At 43.1% G+C, this 20,386-nt stretch overlaps 2 protein-coding genes across 2 annotated transcripts in view; one reads left to right on the forward strand and one right to left on the reverse strand.

Annotated features, from left to right (window-relative positions):
- Positions 1-10,185, reverse strand: part of LOC142210358 (uncharacterized) — a 65,013-nt gene extending 54,828 nt beyond the window's left edge. The window contains exon 1 of the mRNA XM_075279460.1: positions 10,176-10,185. The gene's annotated coding sequence lies outside the window, so the exon portion shown is untranslated. The remainder of the gene's footprint in view (positions 1-10,175) is intronic.
- On the forward strand, positions 5,264-20,386 carry LOC142209937 (uncharacterized). The gene is made up of 17 exons (XM_075278972.1): positions 5,264-5,374; positions 5,504-5,683; positions 5,765-5,888; positions 5,972-6,063; positions 6,443-6,545; positions 7,846-8,736; positions 8,786-8,923; positions 12,725-12,839; positions 14,069-14,222; positions 14,352-14,531; positions 14,613-14,736; positions 14,820-14,911; positions 15,018-15,120; positions 15,525-15,616; positions 15,798-15,905; positions 16,075-16,177; positions 17,868-20,386. Exons 1-17 carry the CDS (start codon positions 5,297-5,299, stop codon positions 18,509-18,511), a joined length of 3,321 nt encoding a protein of 1,106 aa, XP_075135073.1. The 5' UTR covers positions 5,264-5,296; the 3' UTR covers positions 18,512-20,386.

Consider the following 20,386-nt stretch of genomic DNA (forward strand, 5'->3'; position numbering starts at 1 on the left):
GTGTGGGAGGAGTCAGCGTCCAGGCTCTGCTACGTACATATTATACACACACAGCTCAGCCTTTTTCCCAATTTTACAATTTTTTGGTACCATTATGGGGTACTATCAACTATTTAATCCTTTTTTATTCAATCTTTTGAGGGTATAGACGTTACTAAAAAAAACAAACAATTTGCACTTTTTCCACTACAACATTCACCATATGAGACAAATACTTTAAAGGAGTTGTCCCGTCACAAGGATCCTATCTATACTGCTTGTTAATGTGGATGTAAGACTTTTCCTAAATACACTGCTTCAGCAAAACTGCTTTGTTTGGCCACTATCTTACTTTATTCATTTTTTTGGGACACATCCCTTGACTTATCTGGTCATAAGTCAAGTGATGTATCTGCTGCTCTCAGGGGAAGGGAGGAGGGGCTAAGTGCACAGGAGCAAGCCTGGAGGGGGGGGGGGGGTAGTTTACACTTGGGGGGGGGGAAGGGGCCGCCAATACAGACCCGGCATCCGCTGTAATAGAGAGGCGGATGCCAGGGAGGGTTATGCAGAAGCATAGCGATGTTGCAGGCGTCTGTGCCGGCATCTGTGCCAGCGTCTACACTCCCCGGCATCTGCCTCTCTATTACAGCGGATGTCGGGTCTGTATTCACATATGCAAAGCCAAGCAGCGAGATGCCGCTGGCCCTGTGTGCACGCTCATAGACCAGTCTAGCCTTCACAATGCAAATACAGACCCGGCATCTGCTGTAATAGAGAGAGGCGGATGTCGGGTCTGTATTCGCATTGTGAAGGCTAGACTGGTCTATGAGCGCGCACGCAGGGCCAGCGGCATCTCGCCGCTTGGCTTTGCATATGTGACCCCGCCCACCAATGATGCAACAAAGCCGGAAGAAAGAAGAATTTACAGCAACGAAGACTGGTGAGTATGCGACGTGGGACAACCCCTTTAATATTTAGATAGTTTAGACATTTGTGAACACGGAAATGCCCAACAGATTAGACACACACAGCTCTGCTCTGAACACATCTTACACACAGCTCTATTCCATACACAACATACACACAGCTCTGGTCTATACACATCATACACACACAGCTCTGCTCCGTACAGTTCATACACACACAGCTCTGCTCCATACGCATCATACACACACAGCACTGCTCCATACACATCATACACACACAGCTCTTCTCTGTACACATCATACACACACGGCTCTGCTTCATACACATCATACACACACAGCTCTGCTCCGTACACATCATACACACACAGCTATGCTCTGTACACATCATACACACACAGCTCTGCTCCATACATGTCATACACACACAGCTCTGCTCCATACACATCATACACACACAGCTCTGCTCCATACACATCATACACACACAGCTCTGCTCCGTACACATCATACACACACAGCTCTGCTCCGTACACATCATACACACACAGCTCTGCTCCATACACATCATACACACACAGCACTGCTCCATACATGTCATACACACACAGCTCTGCTACATCCAATTCATACACACACAGCTCTGCTCCGTACACATCATACACAAAGCTCTGCTCCATACACATCATACACACACAGCTCTGCTCCCTACACATCATACACACACAGCTCTGCTCTGTACTCATCATACACACACAGGTCTGCTACATACACATCATAGATTCACTGAAGAGGTTGATCAGACCTCAAAATAGGATAAAAGGATAAAATATAACTTTTATTGAACTATACCGATAAAAACTTAGCCCAACTTACTCACACCCATGAAAAAGAGTTCTTGACTCAAACAGGGAAGGGTAGAGGCAAGATATAGTGTCAAAGTACCATTACCTACTTCCCTTTGACCAATGTAGCTGTCAGTACACACACTGATTTAACTCACACACTGCTCAGCAAAGCATTCCCCAGCCTTCTGGAGTGCCGGCTAAGTGCCGCGCCAACCAGGGGGGGAAAGGGTCAATTGCTGAAAAGAGTCCTATACATAACTTACTACAGCCTACATAGGCCAAATTAATGTATATCTTATGACCCATACACACACAGCTATGCTCTGTACACATCATACATACACAGCTCTGCTTCCTACACATCATACACACACAGGTCTGCTACATACACATCATACACACACAGCCAGGGCCGCCATCAGGAATTTTGGGGCCCCATACAGCCTAAGTGTCTGGGCCCCCCCCCCCTCCCATTTTTGCTTTGCGTGCCGCGGGAAATTTAGCCCCACCCACTGTTATGTTGACTCCGCCCACTCAGTAATTTTCCATTTGCCCGCACACTGTATAATCCTCCTACAGTCACCCGTAAATTATATGTCCCCCTCCGTCTCTCCCCTAGCTTCATGTACACCCTTCATCTGCCCCCAGATTCATGTCCCCTCCATCTCTGCCCCCAGATTCATGTCCCCACATTTCTGCCCACAGATTCATGTCCCCTCCATCTCCATACCTCCCAACTTTTGAAGAACTAAAAGAGGGACAAAATGTGTGGCGCGCTTAGCGCGCCGCAGCAAATTTAGCCCCGTCCACTTTTGTGTTGACTCTGCCCACTCGTTAATTTTTCATGTGCCCGCACACAGTATAATCCTCCTACAGTCACCCGTAAATTATATGTCCCCCCTCTATCTCTCCCCCAGTTTCATATACACCCTTCATCTGCCCCCAGTTTCATGTCCCCCTTCCATCTCTGCCCCCAGATTCATGTCCCCCATCTCTGCCCCCAGATTCATGTCTCTACATCTCTGCCCCCAGATTCATGTCCCCCCTCCATCTCTGCCCCCAGATTCATGTCCTCTCCATCTCTGCCCCCAGATTCATGTCCCCACAGTGTCATGCCGTCCCCTCCTTCATCTGCCCCAGTGTCATTCCGTCCTCTCTTTCATCTGCCCCCAGATTCACGTTCCACCTCCACATTAAACTTACCTTCTCCTCCGCTCCCTCGCCGCTCTCTGCGCGTCTCTCTCGCTGACACATGCGGCTGAAGGAAGGAGCTGACACGGGTCAGCTCCTCGCTTCGCCGCTGACATGTATGCGGCTGAAGCGAGGAGCTGACCTGTGTCAGCTCCTCACGTCGCCGCTGCCGCCTCTCTCGCTGACACATATGCGGCTGAGCCGGGTTCCGGCTCAGCCTCATATGTGTCACCGAGAGAGGCGGCAGCGGCGAAGTGAGGAGCTGACACAGGTCAGCTCCTCGCTTCAGCCGCATATGTGTCAGCGAGACAGGCGGCAGCGGCGAAGCGAGGAGCTGACCTGTGTCAGCTCCTCGCTTCAGCCGCGTTATGTGCTCAACTCAGATCTGCGTCCTCTGGACGCAGATCTGAGTTGAAACAGGACATATAATGACTGCTGCCGGGCCCGGGCCCCCCCCCATTTTAAAATTTGGCCGGGCCCCTGACGCCAGTAGCAGTAGTACTGGCCTATCGGCGGCCCTGCACACAGCTATGCTCCGTACACATCATACACACACAGCTCTGCTACATACACATCATACACACACAGCTCTGCTCCATACACATCATACACACACAGTTCTGCTCCATACACATCATACACACACAGCTCTGCTCCGTACACATCATACACACACAGCTCTGCTACATCCACACTGTAACTACATCCTGATTGTAAAGTAGGTAAAAGCCCGCTTTACACACGTGGTGGATTCACTCCACGCTGTGTATCACAACCATATCCCAGCAGGGAAGCTTCTGCTCCTGATCCCTGCTCCTGACTTTGTGTCTGGTACATTGTGTGTTTCTGTAACACTTGAGAAAGGGGAATCCCCCGAAACGCTGTATGTAGCGTCGTGTTTTTAAGAAAAGCGGAATAAAGAACGTATTTTATCTCAAGAGAGTAGCGCAGTTTATCCTCGCATCCATCGGTCTTTCTTCTTCATACATCCTGATTGTGACACATATACTTCAGCTCATCCAGCACTGACCACAACCAGCACAGCAGAGTCCTGTACAACTGATCATGTGATCGCTTATCTCCTCCCACATGTAACATCATCACAGGTCCTGGATAACTAGAGCAGGTATATATGTAGCGTACAGCTGTGATGGTGGAGGTACGTGTGTATTCACAGTCATTGTCAGGATCACGGGGGTAGATGCATCTTTCACGCCATTAGTCTTCCATTACTTATATGTTGTATTTGTTGTAGTTATATTGAACAGAACTTTATTGTGCAATCTTGCTGCTGATAAAATCAATTGTTATTCCATATGCAAATGAGCTGTTCAGTATCATTTACGGTAGGACTACACAGCAAGAAAAGTCGCACCACCAAAAGTCACACAGAACTCGTTCAACAAAAATTCAATGTTTCTTGATCATGTCGCATTTCACATTGTCCATCTGTGCCACGACAGTGTTGGAATTTTTACCCTAAACTTCAATCTAGGTAGCATGCGACATCTCAATGGCTTAACTGTTTTACAGTCCAAAACACATAGACAAGTTGGACAAATGTTTGTCACACGACTTTTCAGTGACTTCTTGTTGTTGCCATGTAGCCCTACCTGTACATGTAACTTATTGAGTAAAGGGGTTGTCCAACACATTTTAACTTCTATAGGTGTTGCAAATGAGACCGACAATAAATTTTAAAAAATATATGCACCTGTCCTTGGTCTTTCGTCCTCATTGGCGGCTGCTGGTTACAGGTTCCCCAGCTGATTTCAGCAGTAACATTCTGTTATGGTGGGGTGACCGTTGCAACCATTCACGGGCCTTAGTGGACACATCTTCACAAATGTCACCTGAATGAATTCAGTAAATCTGAATCAACATATTTTCACAATTTTGACACTCAAAAGTTAAGTAAAACATCATACATTACCCAAAATGATAGCAACAAAAACTACAAATTACCCTGCAGAAAAAAAGTCCTGGCACAGCTGCACAAAGGGAAATATAAAAAGCTTTCCAGTATTGTAATAATAACTGGTGTCATTGGAAAGTACAATGTGTCCGACAAAAAACAAACCCTTATACAGCTCTGTGAATAAAATAAATATATAGCTTTTGGAAGGTTGAAAGAAAACCAAAAATACAAAGATCAAAAATGGCTGTAGAAAAATGGGGTTAATATCTCCTCAAATGATTCCACTTATTAGATGCAGGAATTGCATTTTTTATATGGGATTTTGTGTGATTTTTACATTGGCTCATCTTTCTTCCCTTTAGGTTCTTAAAATATAGGATGTGCCCAGTAGATATCTTCTATATAACAGGATTTTCTTGATTTTCCCGTCAAGAATGGAGAAAGACAGAAGAAAGATGGCAGAAAGTATATTAAATCTCACCCTAGAGATCCTGCACCAGCTTACTGGAGAGGTGAGAGATTCTGATGATGTCACATTACATCATTCTTATCTATAGTAATAACAGATGATATGACTGGAGAGGTGAGGGACTCTGGGAATGGATGGAGTGATATTTATTAATGTGTCTCTCCATAAACAGGATTACACAGTAGTGAAGAAGACCTCTAGTGGGCGCTGTCAGGCTCCTGTATCTGAAGGATGGGGGAAAACCCTGAGCCCAATCCCGGGGCCTCCACCTCACTCCCTGATACATGAGGAGATCAATGGACAGAAGATCCTAGAACTCACCAACAAGATGATTGAGCTGCTGACTGGAGAGGTGACACTGCTGGGAATGCTGGGACATTATACAGGAGCGCTATGAAGGGATCTGGTGATGACTGTATCATTGTGTTGTCAGGTTCCTATAAGGTGTCAGGATGTCACTGTCTATTTCTCCATGGAGGAGTGGGAGTATTTAGAAGGACACAAAGATGTGTACAAGGAGGTGATGATGGAGGATCAGCAGCCCCTCACATCAGCAGGTAATAGACATGACTAAATACACACGGCCTCTCATTATCTGTATGGAAAGAATGAATTCAGTCCCTGTATGTGTTTCCTCCAGTTCCATCCAGTAAGAGAACTTCACCGGAGAGATGTCCCAGTCCTCTTCTACCACAGGACTGTAAGGAACAAAATGTCCTCCAGGATGATCAGGTAGATGGAGATAAGGTGACATGAAATCTTCCTCTGCCCTGTAGAAGAGCTGTGAAGGTCTCGTGGTCAGTCTGGTTTTATCCCACAGTATTAGATGTTTTCTACTTGTGTAATGAGAAAGGTGGAGATGGCAGGATAAAGCTGACCATAGACATGACATGTTGTCTGGATCTTCTCACAGTTTTCTGGCTATGGAGGCTGCTGGTTGGAATAAGGAACCAACATGGTGGATTTATCCAGGAGACCTGCAGCTATTTGGTCAGATAACTCCTGCTGTCACTTTTGGTGGTCATGATAATGAATGATCTTTTTTCTCCTATAAAACATCCCACGTGACTTCTCCGTCCGTCTGGTGACTTCTACAATATTTGTTTCACAGCTTTTCTATCTGGGTGAAGATCTGAACAATATTAATGCTCTGGAGACATCTGTGAGGGGAGATGAGGAGTGTAAGGAGGACATTCCTACAGGTGACCGCCCAGGTGAGTAGTCACTACTAAATAAAGCAGAAAGGAGTAAGTGAATTAAGACAAGTTTGGGCTAGAAAATGGGGCCTGAGTGACGACTGATCTCTTAGACCGACAAAGATTCAACTGAACTTACAACATTTTATGCATTTATGCTGTAAGTTCAGGTCAGTCCAGGAAATATGTGAAATGTCTGAAGTTGTGTCTCGGTTCAAACTTAGAGTTTCCGCCCATTCACTGGCTTCAACAATTTTTCATTTATAATATGGATATAAAGCTCCAGTTGAAATATTCCTATATGGACAGGGATTATTTCATCCTCATCTGCTGTCAGTCGTAAGGATTAGAGATGAGCGAGTAGTGTTCGATCGAGTAGGTGTTCGATCGAATACTACGGTATTCGAAGTACTCATACTCGATCGAACACTACTAGCTGTTCGAAGTTTAAGGTTCAATGCAGAACCAGCGTTGATTGGCAGAATGCTATACATTCTGCCAATCAACGCTGGTTCTTCTCTTACCTTTAGAAGTCTTCTCCGTGCAGCGTCCCCGTGGCGTCTTCCGACTGGAATTCACTCTGCCTAGACATCCGGCCTAGGCAGAGCCGACTGCGCATGCGCAGGCATGCCCTCGCATGCGCAGTCGGCTCTGCTCAGGCGTCAGGCCGGGCAGAGCCGAATGCGCATGACCGCGCATGCGCAGTCGGCTCTGCCTAGGCACTGATGCCTAGGCAGGGTGAATTCCAGCCAGAAGAAGACGCGGGGACGCTGCGCCGGGAGAAGACTTCAAGGAGAAACCAGCCTGACTGTCACTCGTGGACTTGGTAAGTATAATTTTATCGAATTTTGCATACCCCTGAAACGAGCATTTCCCCCCATAGACTATAATGGGATTCGAAATCCGTTCAAACAGTCGAACAATGTGCGGCTGTTCGAATCGGATTTCGAACCTCGGACATTTTAGTGTTCACTCATCTCTAGTAAGGATCTAAAATATCGAAATTCTTTTACTATGATATTTTTGGAAAAAAAGAAACAAATTTCTGTGCTGCAAATTATTTTTCAGACCTCCCCCGCCAGTGCTGGTGATGCAGCTACGGTACAATTAGTTGTAAGGCTAGAGATGGACCTGTTGGTTTTAGTGCTTTATTATGCAACATCTACTGGTCCTCACCTCGAAGTCTATTGTTTGGTCACCACTATCTTATTTTAGTTTTCCTACATGCCTTATAATCTGTTTACAATTTATTTAGGAATGTTATATAATATCAGGTTATATTACACAAAAATAATAAAATCAATTTTCTTCTTGGCAGATGACTGTACCAGGAGCTCAGAGGAACATCTCATATCCTTAGACTATAAAGCAGATGATGGTGGTATCACACAAGATACATATGAAGAACATGCCACTATCCCAGATATACCCTCAGCCCTTCACAGCAAAGATCCATCATCTGATCCTTCTATACAGGTCCGATCTTCTGATCCATCATTGACCATGAAAGAAGATACAAGCCACAGAAGGGATGTTGTACAAGAAAGAGCCCAAAGAGAGAAGCCATTTTCATGTTCTCAATGTGGCAAAAGTTTTGTCCTTAAAACTACCCTTATAACACATCAAAGGACCCACACAGGAGAGAAGCCATTTTCATGTTCAGAATGCGGCAAATGTTTTACCGATAAATCAAATTTTTATACACATCAGAGAATCCACACAGGAAAAAAGCCATTTTTATGTTCAGAATGTGGGAAAAAATTTAACCGGAAATCAGATCTCGAAAGACATGAGAGAATTCACACAGGGGCAAGACCATTTTCATGTTCAGAATGTGAAAAAAGTTTTTCCCTTAAAACAACTCTTGTTACGCATCAAAGAACTCACACAGGGGAGAAGCCATATTCCTGTGCAGAATGTGGGAAAAATTTTAACCGGAAATCAGATCTCGAAAGACATGAGAGAATTCACACAGGGGCAAGACCATTTTCATGTTCAGAATGTGAAAAAAGTTTTGCCCTTAAAACAACTCTTGTTACGCATCAAAGAACTCACACAGGGGAGAAGACATATTCATGTGCAGAATGTGGGAAATGTTTTACTGATAAATCAAATTTTGTTATACATCAGAGAATTCACACAGGGGCAAAACCACTTTCATGTCCAGAATGTGGAAAATGTTTTAACCGGAAATCAGAACTTGTTACACATAGGAATTCACATACGAATTTACGAAATTGAATCAAATCTTGTTGCACATCAGAGAATTCACACAGGCGAGAAGAAATTTTTATGTTTAGAATGTGGGAAATGTTTTAACTGGAAATCAGATCTTGTTGCACATCAGAGGTCACACAGGACCAAAGCTGTTTCTACACTGACAATTATATCTTGCTGCAAGAGAAAAAAATAAGTAGAGCATGTAATGATAAAAGAAGATTTAGAATCCAGATAACAAACCATGTTCATGACATATTTCATACTTAAGCCTACCTAATCTTTTAATATGAATTTCATAAATCAATAATGCAGCTGAAAATAGTAAACGTTGCAATATATAATTTGATAAAGAAAAATGCTTCTTCCTTCACTTCTTTCCCTTCCTCCTGCCCCTGCACTGATCACTGTCTCTGAATTCACAGATCAAATCCATATTCCCTTATGTTTACTCACCTCCGGCCCAGTGAGGTCTGTTAAGGCATGAGGAGAAGGCATGCAGAGAAATAAAAGATGTGACGGTGTCCTCTAGTGAGAGTTTTATCTCATCACAGAACTAGATCATATTTAATCTTATAATCCAGGTCTGTGATGAGATAAAACACTGACTAGAAGCTACAGCTATATCTCATTATGTCTCTGACAGCTCTTCATCCTTCACCCCTCTTCATAGACTTAGTTTCAAAGGTATTGCAACAATATAGAAAATATAGTAAACAGCATATAAAATAGAATCAGTCATAATTTGACAAAAAGTGTGTGACAACTACCAAGTGTAGCAGCACATATCAAAAGGTAGCGTACATAGAAACTCGGGATAAACAAGGTAAACTTAAAAATATTAAAACCAACCTGAGTCAGGGGAGGAAAGGGAGAGAAGTAGCGCTACAATGAGCAAGGACCATGAAAAGAGACACCATAGCGTCCTCCAATGAGGAGAAATGTGGGGAGTACGGACTCAATCCAGACACTGGGCCAAAGCTGGAGACAATATAGAAGACCTGGGTTGCAATACTGGTTAACCCAAGGAGCCCAAACTTGAACAAGATTGGGCGGGTAGCAGAGACAATGGAATTAATCTTCTCATAAAGCATAATAGAATCAACCCGTTGCAGGACCTCAGCTACTGAGAAAAACTATTTTCTTCAGTTGGAGGCAATGTGAATCCAGGGGGCTAATAAAATATACTGGAGTAGTTTATATTGGCCATATTTCAAACTAGAGGACTTAAAGGGATTCTTCCATTAAAACATGTTTTTTTCTAATGACCACGTCGGAATAGCCTTAAGAAAGGCTATTTGTCTCCTACCTACCTACCTACCTAAGTGTACTGCGCATGCTCAGTAAGGTCTGTACAGCCCTCCGACGCGCGAGTGAACTCATCCAGGCGTCGGAGGGCTGTACAGACCTTACTGAGCATGCGAAGTACACTCTGTACGGCAAATACTTCGCGGAGCGTACTGCGCATGCGCACAATTGCGGCCTTGCAAATATGGCCACCGGACGGTATGTGCAGTCGGCTCTAACAGGGTCTCGCTGCCAGAGCCGACTGCGCATGCGTCACCCATGACAACGAAAGAAGAGGACACAGAAGGGGAGGAGGCAGATCAGGAAGAAGGCGTGGCTGGATTGCCCAGTTCCGGCAGCAGTGGGGACGCCTCCATCAGCGTATGAGCAAATTTTGTAATAGAGGTTACTTTCATTACACAAACATAAAACTTTATGAGCAGTCACCAGTTGTGTCCTTAAACATGTGGGTAGTGCTTGGACATATAAAGTTAAACTGATATGCCATCATATTATGTGGGGTAATGTAGGAGCTGGAACAGAGGAGGGTTAGATTTGGGGGATTCTAATGACGGTATGGAAGGGTTTACATTAGGAATTGTGATAGGCCTGTCTGAAAAGACGTGTCTTTAGTTTGCGCTTGAAGCTGTAGAAATTGGGAGTTAATCTGATTGTCAGGGGTAGAGCATTCCAGAGAAGTGGTGCAGCTCGGGAGAAGTCTTGTATACGAGCGTGGGAGGTTTGATAATAGAGGATGTAAGTCTTAGGTCATTGAGTGAATGGAGAACACGGGTTGGGCGGTAGACAGAGATGAGGGAGGAAATGTAGGGAGGTGCAGCATTATGGAGAGCCTTGTGGATGAGGGGGATAACTTTATATTTTATTCTATATTGAATAGGCAGCCAATGTAATGACTGGCACAGACCGGAGGCATCGCTGTAGCGTCTAGCCTGATAGATGAGCCTGGCCGCTGCATTCGGAATAGATTGTAGAGGGGAGAGTTTAGTGAGGGGAAGACCGATTAGTAAGGAGTTACAGTAGTCAAGGCGAGAATGAATGAGAGCGACAATAAGTGTCTTTAATGTATCTCTGGTATGGAAAGGGCGTATTCTGGAGATGTTTTTGAGGTGGAGGTGACATGAGCGTGCAAGTGATTCTGTATGGGGGGTGAAGGAAAGGTCTGCGTCAAACATAACCCTGAGACAGTGGGCCTGCTGCCTAGGAGTTATAGTAAGGCCTGAGACTACAATAGATATATCAGGGACAGATCTATTAGATGGTGGTAACAGTAGTAGTTCAGTCTTAGAGAGATTTAGTTTCAGATAGAGCGAGGACATGATATTAGTGACAGCAGAAAGACAGTCACTGGTGTTCTGTATGAGTACAGGGGTGACGTCACAGGAAGATGTGTATAATTGGGTGTCATCAGCATAAAGATGGTACCTGAAGCCAAATCTGGCAATGGTTTGTCCAATGGGGGCTGTGTAGAGAGAAAAGAGGAGGGGGCCTAGGACTGAGCCCTGAGGAACCCCAACAGCAAGGGAAAGAGGGGAGGAAACAGAGCCCGCAAATGATACAATGAAAGTGCGGTCTGAGAGATAAGAGGAGAACCAGGAGAGCGCAGTGTCATTGAGGCCGACTGAGCGGAGCATAGTGAGGAGGAGATGATGGTCAACAGTGTCAAAAGCTGCAGAGAGGTCCAGAAGAATAAGAAGAGAGAAGTCACCATTGGATTTAGCTGTCAGAAGATCATTGGAGACTTTTGTGAGAGCCGTTTCAGTAGAGTGTAGAGTGCGAAAAACAGATTGTAAGAAGTCAAGAAGAGAGTTAGCAGAGAGATAGCGGATTAAACGAGAATAGACCAGGCGTTCCAAGAGTTTAGAGATGAAGGGGAGGTTAGAGACAGGTCGATAGTTAGCAGCACAGGACGGGTCAAGGGAGAATTTTTTCAATTGTGTGAATATAACAGCATGTTTGAAAGAGGATGGGAAGATTCCAGAAGAGAGAGAGAGGTTAAATATTTTAGTAAGGTAAGTAGTGACAGCAGGCGACAGAGATTGGAGAAGGTGTGAGGGGAAGGGTCACTACTGCAGGTCGTAGGGTAAGATATAGAAACAGGTTCAAAAGATCAGAATGGACAGACTGGAGTGTGGTTGGTGAGGAGATCAGTACTAGGTGTGGGAATCAATGCCACCTGGGGATTGGGCAGTTATTTCCTGCCGGATCTTATAAATATCATAAAAAGTTACTAAAAACCTTATTTTATAAAAAAATTTTTGTTAGGTTTGAGCCAGAGATTGAACCCAACAAAAATTAACAAAGCCTGTGGAACTATTGGAAGTAATAGAGGGTAACAGCATTGCAAATTTCAGACCTCGAGTTCAACCCCCAACTCATACCCAATGAAATAGTAAACTTTGGATGGAGGTGACATCACATGCAGTGAATACTAATGAGCAGGTAACGGGGTGACAGTGACTATTATTGGAATGACCAGGTGGGGAAACAAGAAAACCGGGTGAGTTAATCATGTTATCTTTGGTAGATTGATAATGCCTGACTCCTCCTACATGTAACTGATCACATGGTCATGACATCATCACAGGTCCTGCAACACAATCTGAAGTCGGACTCCTCCCACACGTGACTGATCACATGGTTATGACATCTTCGCAGGTCCTTTCATCACTAAGGTTCCTCATCTCCCATCTCTCTCTCTCTCTCTCTCTCTCTCTCTCTCTCTCTCTCTCTCTCTCTCTCTCTCTCTATATATATATATATATACAGTGTACAGCTCTTCAGGCGAAGGTATGTATATATTCACTGACTTTAAGGAATATTTATTGTGAAGGGAATTTGTTTCGGAGTGTTCCTGTAGTTTGCACCATATGTCAATGATGATAAGCTACCACATCTTTGGAGAGTTGTTATCGCACTTGCTATGCCCCCCACTGGAGTGGGATTGGAACAATTTTCTGCAATTTTTGCAAAGTTTCTTTTGTCTGTTGCTAGCATTCGTTACAACAGATCCGTCATAAATCTGTTAAAAATCCCATTGATTTCAATAGGATTTGATCTGTTGTCGATTAGTGTGGGTTTTCACCAGTCCCATCACACATCCAATATTTTACCGGACATAATAACGTGGGGTGCGGGACTTTTCTGTCCATTCATAATAACAGACAGTAATACATTGTACTATATATGTTATACTATTGTACTGCCCGATATTACTGTCCTTTTTTTTTTAATAATAGACCCTATCACAATGGACATCCAATGGTAGTATGAACGCCCCCAGTCAATCTGGGGTCCATCAGCTAATATTGCTGATGTGTGTGCCCGAATTCATTCAGGGTAGAATAAGATTCCTCAGGCAACCATTAATACCTTATTGATATATAAAAATGATGACATATTGCGAGCCTTCGGGACTACTAAAATGGTCCCTTCACCAGGCTAGTATAACACAATTGTGATCTACCAGCCTGATGAAGGGACCTTTTTAGTAGTCCTGAAAGCCCGCAATATGTAATCATTTTTAGTTAGCCATTAAAAAAGGTATCAACTACTGAAGACTCCTCAAAAAAAAATAATTATATTTCATATCCACTGGCTAACACAGTACAAAGATATTTTACCTTATTGATATCATGATAAATCACTGAAAACCTTCACTAAAGTCTTATTGATAACCTGCCAAGGTGTCTAGGTGCAAGGACTTTGTACATGCTGCGGAATAAACTGAGATTTTACTATTTGCATATCATTAACATGTCTATCCATCTGGGATTTCCAGAAATCCAAGATTTTACTTGGTGTTGCAATCTCAATGTTGAGGAGAGTACGTCTGATGATGTTTGTACGCACTGAATTGTCCAACTTTGATATTGATTTGACCCAAACTTGACAGGTTATTCAACTCATGTTTTAATATATACAAAAAGAATACAAGAAAATGTAGAATACATCTGCATAGTGTTATTATTATATGAAATGTTCTATGATGTTATATTACTTCATCTCTATCCATTAAGGTTCATACAAGATAGAATCTTCTCAGTGGACATCTGGCATCTTCTGCATAGGATAATTCTCCTGACTGACGCATCAATGGTGAAAGACAAAGACAAGATGTTAGAAAGAATAATAACTCTCACCCTAGAGATCCTGCACCAGCTTACTGGAGAGGTGAGAGATTCTGATGATGTCACATTACATCATTCTTATCTATAGTAATAACAGATGATATGACTGGAGAGGTGAGGGACTCTGGGAATGGATGGAGTGATATTTATTAATGTGTCTCTCCATAAACAGGATTACACAGTAGTGAAGAAGACCTCTAGTGGGCGCTGTCAGGCTCCTGTATCTGAAGGATGGGGGAGAACCCTGAGCCCAATCCCGGGGCCTCCACCTCACTCCCTGATACATGAGGAGATCAACGGACAGAAGATCCTAGAACTCACCAACAAGATGATTGAGCTGCTGACTGGAGAGGTGACACTGCTGGGAATGCTGGGACATTATACAGGAGTGCTATGAAGGGATCTGGTGATGACTGTATCATTGTGTTGTCAGGTTCCTATAAGGTGTCAGGATGTCACTGTCTATTTCTCCATGGAGGAGTGGGAGTATTTAGAAGGACACAAAGATGTGTACAAGGAGGTGATGATGGAGGATCAGCAGCCCCTCACATCAGCAGGTAATAGACATGACTAAATACACACGGCCTCTCATTATCTGTATGGAAAGAATGAATTCAGTCCCTGTATGTGTTTCCTCCAGTTCCATCCAGTAAGAGAACATCACCGGAGAGATGTCCCAGTCCTCTTCTACCACAGGACTGTAAGGAAGAAAATGTCCTCCAGGATGATCAGGTAGAAGGAGATAAGGTGACATGAAATCTTCCCTCTTCTTATCTTATAAAACATCCCACGTGACTTCTCCATCCGTCTGGTGACTTTTACAATATTTGTTTCTCAGCTTCTTTATCCGGGTGAAGATCTGAACAATATTAATGCTCCGGAGACATATGTGAGGAGTGATGAGGAGTGTAAGGACGACATTCCTACAGGGAACTGCCCAGGTGAGTAGTCATCACAATATAGCAGAGAATAATACTAATGCAAACCTGAAGCCATATACCGAAATAAGAAATGGAAATTTCAGCAGGAATAAGCACATAATACAGCAGGAACTAGACAAACTAGGAACTTTAGTTCAGGCAGGTTGTGACATACAGAGTTGTAGAGATTGCCTGGGGTCAGATTTCAGGGTATGCATTGACCCTTTCAGATGCATAATGGAAGCGCACACAGGCCCTATTAATTATATTTCTCAAATTCACTTTCACTGGGACAGAGATATCATCAGGTTCAGACCAATGTCGTCCCACTTCACTTCTTCAGAGTTGGAAGTGACTAAATACACACGGCCTCTCATTATCTGTATGGAAAGAATGAATTCAGTCCCTGTTTGTGTTTCCTCCAGTTCCATCCAGTAAGAGAACATCACCGGAGAGATGTCCCAGTCTTCTTCTACCACAGGAATGTAAGGAAGAAAATGTCCTCCAGGATGATCAGGTAGATGGAGATGAGGTGACATGAAATCTTCCTCTGCCCTGTAGAAGGACTGTGAAGGTCTCGTGGTCAGTCTGGTTTTATCCCACAGTATTAGATGTTTTCTACTTGTGTAATGAGAAAGATGGAGATGGCAGGATAAAGCTGACCATAGACATGACATGTTGTCTGGATCTTCTCACAGTTTTCTGGCTATGGAGGCTGCTGGTTGAGCAGTGGAAGAACGGAGAGATGTCCCAGTCCTCTTCTATTACAGGATTGTAAGGAAGAAAATGTCCTCCAGGATGATCAGGTAGATGACAACATGGTGGATTTATCCTGGAGACCTGCAGCTATTTGGTCAGATAACTCCTGCTGTCACTTTTGGTGGTCATGATAATGAATGATCTTTTCTTCTCCTATAAAACATCCCACGTGACTTCTCCATCCGTCTGGTGACTTATACAATATTTGTTTCACAGTTTCTGTATCTGGGTGAAGCTCTGAACATTATTAATGCTCCGGAGACATATGTGATTGGTGATGAGAAGTGTAAGGAGGAAATTTGTACAGGTGACCTCCCAGGTAAGTAGTACCCACCAGATAAAGAGAGAACAGTAACAGATTCTCCTCATTCACTGGCAGCAAATATATTTTGGATAGAAATGTGATATTATTGTTAAAGATAACACACACAATGTAGATTTGGATCACATAATATAATATGGCTACAAGATATTCTATGTGAACAAAGCCTACGTTTTCATGATCTGCTGTTATTAGTGAAAGAAATGTATTTCACAATTTTGAGACAAAGGTGATAGGGAATTGCTAGGATGACAATTCCTCACTAGCTGCTGAACCCTGGAGGAAGGGGCACAAGAGACAGTGAGCCCTGATCTGAAGCCTCCCACTGTCCCTTCCTACTTGCCTGGTCCTATCCTATGTAATAGGCGGCAACTTGGAGACGGACCCTTCTTATATACGTGAAACACAAAACGCACACAAGACAAACAACAACAAAGGGAGGTCAGCAAGCCAGGGGTCAGTAACAGTCAAGCAATGCAGTGTCAAAATCGATATCCAAAAGAGTAGTCAATAGGGAATGCCAGAGGTCAAGAATCAGAATACATGAATAAACAGCAAGAGAAAAAGCCAGCACGCACAAAGCAATAGCAAGCTTCAATGTGAATGTGAACAAAGAATAAATAGGGAGGAAGAACCTGCCCAGAACCTGATAGGAAGGCAGGCTGTCAATCACAGGGCAAAACAAAACTTAACTCTAGAGGAGCAGAGGGAAATGAAGGTGAAGGAGACGGGTGTGGTGGAAAATATATTAACAAGGTGAAGGAATAGGGCCGTGTTCAGACAATGCAACCAAAAACTCTAAGCAAGTTATCAAACTGCACACGCCTCCAGAGCAGAGGATGGCGCAGAGACCAGAACAGGCAGAGATGTTACAAAAGGAATGGGAAATCTGTTTTGTTGAATTTTCCATTGACTGTAGACATAAAATATTTATTTGCCGATCCACTTAAATTTTGGTGAAACCTACCAAGAATTTATTGTCTGTCTTGGTGTAAGGTTAACAGTAGATCCTACTGAGATAAACTAACTATGCCAATGATCTCCAGATAAATATTGTGTCCATCTTAACTAGGCTATCCTCAGAGAGCCCTTAGACTTGCACTTAGAATTGTATGTGACCTGCAATAGCCATCTTTGTCGTTCTTAACCATCTGCACAACCAAATGTTTACTTGTATTTGCTCAGTTTCTGTTTCATACAGTAGTTGCAGGAATAACCGAGTATTTAAGATCCAAAATGTAGCCACAGGAAAAGAATGGGGTTCCTTGAGCTCTGTTTACTACTCCGTGATGGCGTAATGTGGAAAGGTCCCTGCCCATACATGTATCCCTTACGATTTTAGCTTATCAGAGTTGCGAAACACCAGACTTTGTGTAACTCTGATATTCTACATTGGAGAGATCTAAATGTATGCATGGTCACCTCAGTAGGGGTAGTAGGAACCCACAGATATTTGTCTGAGAGGAGCACTAACAAATGAATCTAGGAAGATGGTGGCTGCAAGAGGCGAAACGCTTAGTGGCCAAACATCGTGATCTACTGGTCCTCATTCTGATGTCTACTGTTACATTGTCAACACTACAATAGTTATTTGTTACATGGCTTTCTATGGACAAATTTATATGAAGTACCAATATAATTTTAGGATTATAGTTTTCAAAAATAAAATCGGTTTTCTTCTTGGCAGATGACTGTATGAGGACCTCAGAGAGACTTTTCATATCATCAGATTATAAAGCAGATGTTGCTGGTATCACACAAGATGTATATGAAGAGCATAGACATCAAAGAAATCGCACAAAGACGAAACCATTTTCGTGTTCAAAGTGTGGAAAACATTACAGCTTTAAAAAAGTTCTTGTGCAGCATGAGATAATTCACACAGGGGAGAAGCCATATTCATGTTCAGAATGTAACAAATGCTTTACATATAAATCCAATCTCGTCACACATCAAAGAATTCACACAGGAGAGAAGCCATATTCATGTCCAGAATGTGGGAAATGTTTTACAAATAAATCAACTCTTGTTGTACATCAGAGAAGTCACACAGGGGAGAGGCCATATATATGCTTAGAATGTGGGAAATGTTATAGCAGTAAATCAGATCTAGTTAAACATCAGAAAATTCACACCGGAGAGAAGCCATTTTTGTGCTCAGAATGTGGGAAATGTTATTACTTTAGAAAAGATCTTGTTAGACATCAGAAAATTCACACAGGAGAGAAGCCATATCTATGTTCAGAATGTGGGAAATGTTTTACAATTAAATCAAATCTTGTTACACATCAGAAAATTCATACAAGGAAGAAGCTATATTCATGTTCATAATGTGGTAAAAGCGTTATCCAAAGCTCACATCTTGTACATCAGAGGACACACATGCGAGAAGCCATTTGGGTGACTAAAAAATATCTTCAATACCAATAAATGTAATTATAAATTGGCAGATCAGAATCCAGATAACACATTTGCTTTTGAAACATATTTCCGTGTGTTTGAGCCTTTCTTTATTATACCATGGATCCCAGTCTTTATGAAACGGTTAGGAGATGAGCATCGGATGTTCAGGTTCAAGCCCAGATCCGGGCTAAAAGTAGAGGTATGCAAGTTAGGAACAGGCTGGGTTCAGTGACAGGTAGTAGTGTATATAATACAGTAGGCATGTAACAAGGTCAGGAACCCAAGTTGGGGTTAGATACACAAAAGAGTCAATCTAGAACGCCATCTAACAGGACTATGGTGAGTTAGGAACCTTTTCTCAGGCGGGGAGTACTTATGAAAATGGCTTTCAAACATACAGACTGACAAGGATAGGCTGGAGATTGTAGGTGTATGATATGACCATAAGTAGGGAGGGAGCACACAATTGCCCAATGGTCATATCCCATAGCAAATTTAGCAGCAGGAAGTCCAAGTTGACATTACGGTACCCCCCCTTATGCCCCCCTCTTCTTTGGTCCAGAATAAATGTTTTCTGCTTCCTCCAATGACTTATTTTTCTGGACCAAAATGCTTCTGCTTCACTAAAGAGTTATCCCAACTTTCTTACAGTCTAGTCTACCAACTCTTTGTGCTTACCTCTGTAGGCATGGTCTTATGTAGTTCTCACGTCACTATGGCTCCATTCCTCCACAAGAATTTTACTGAGAGATCTGCAGGAATGCAGGAGGATCTTCTACTTCTGCTAGGGGTCAACTTGGGAAACCCTCACCTATCTCAGTACACACTTACAAGAAGTAATGGTTAGGGGAACGGTAAACAATAGTGAACTAGGTAAGAATAATGTATACTGGGAAATGGTACAAAAATTCATGTAGCAATAACAGGTCCAGTGCTTTAGGATTGGGAATGGGGGAATATGGGGAATGACAAAGTTTTAATACCAATTTCTTTCCTCGAGGAGAGCTGTCAGGACTCTCTCTCTGTCCTCTTCGCCCTAGTGCTGGACTCTCTCTCAGGTACAAGAAGTCCTACTCTCTGCACACCCTGCACCTGTCTTCTCCTTTCCCACAATTCCCTGCTCAGACAATCATTCCTTCTCTCTGATAATCCTCCTTCAGGATGTAAGGTCATGGAGAAGCAAGTAGCGCTCGGAAATGTAGTCCACTGCTAGGGTTCAGCGATTGGGAAAGATCGGATCTCGATCAACGATCGAGCAAATTTCACGACTGGGATCGGCTGGAAAATGATCGAAAAATTGGATTTTAAAAACAATCCTGAAATCTCAAGATCGGCTCAACCCTAATTATTATAATATAATAATTAGGGATGAGCGATTGGGACCGGGAAAGATCAGATCCCGATCGGCGATCGAGCAAATTTGACAATCTGGATTGGCTGGAAAATTATCGAAAATCAGATTTTAAAAACGATCCTGAAATCTCAAGATCGGCTCAATCCTAATTATTATAATATAATAATTAGGGATGAGCAATTGGGACTGGGAAAGATCAGATCCCGATCAGCGATCGAGCAAATTTGACAATCAGGATTGGCTGGAAAATGATTGAAAATCAGATTTTAAAAACGATCCTGAAATCTCAAGATCGGCTCAACCCTTTCAACTGCCCTTCAGGATAAATGGGCTGATACCTTTTGTAGAGTATGTTCTCCCCGTGTTTGCGTGGGTTTCCTCCGGGTACTCCAGTTTCCTCCCACACACCAAAGACATACTGATAGAAAATGTAGATTGTGAGCCTTATG

Source organism: Leptodactylus fuscus, chromosome 6, assembly GCF_031893055.1.
Source record: "Leptodactylus fuscus isolate aLepFus1 chromosome 6, aLepFus1.hap2, whole genome shotgun sequence".
Taxonomy (NCBI): Eukaryota; Metazoa; Chordata; class Amphibia; order Anura; family Leptodactylidae; genus Leptodactylus; species Leptodactylus fuscus.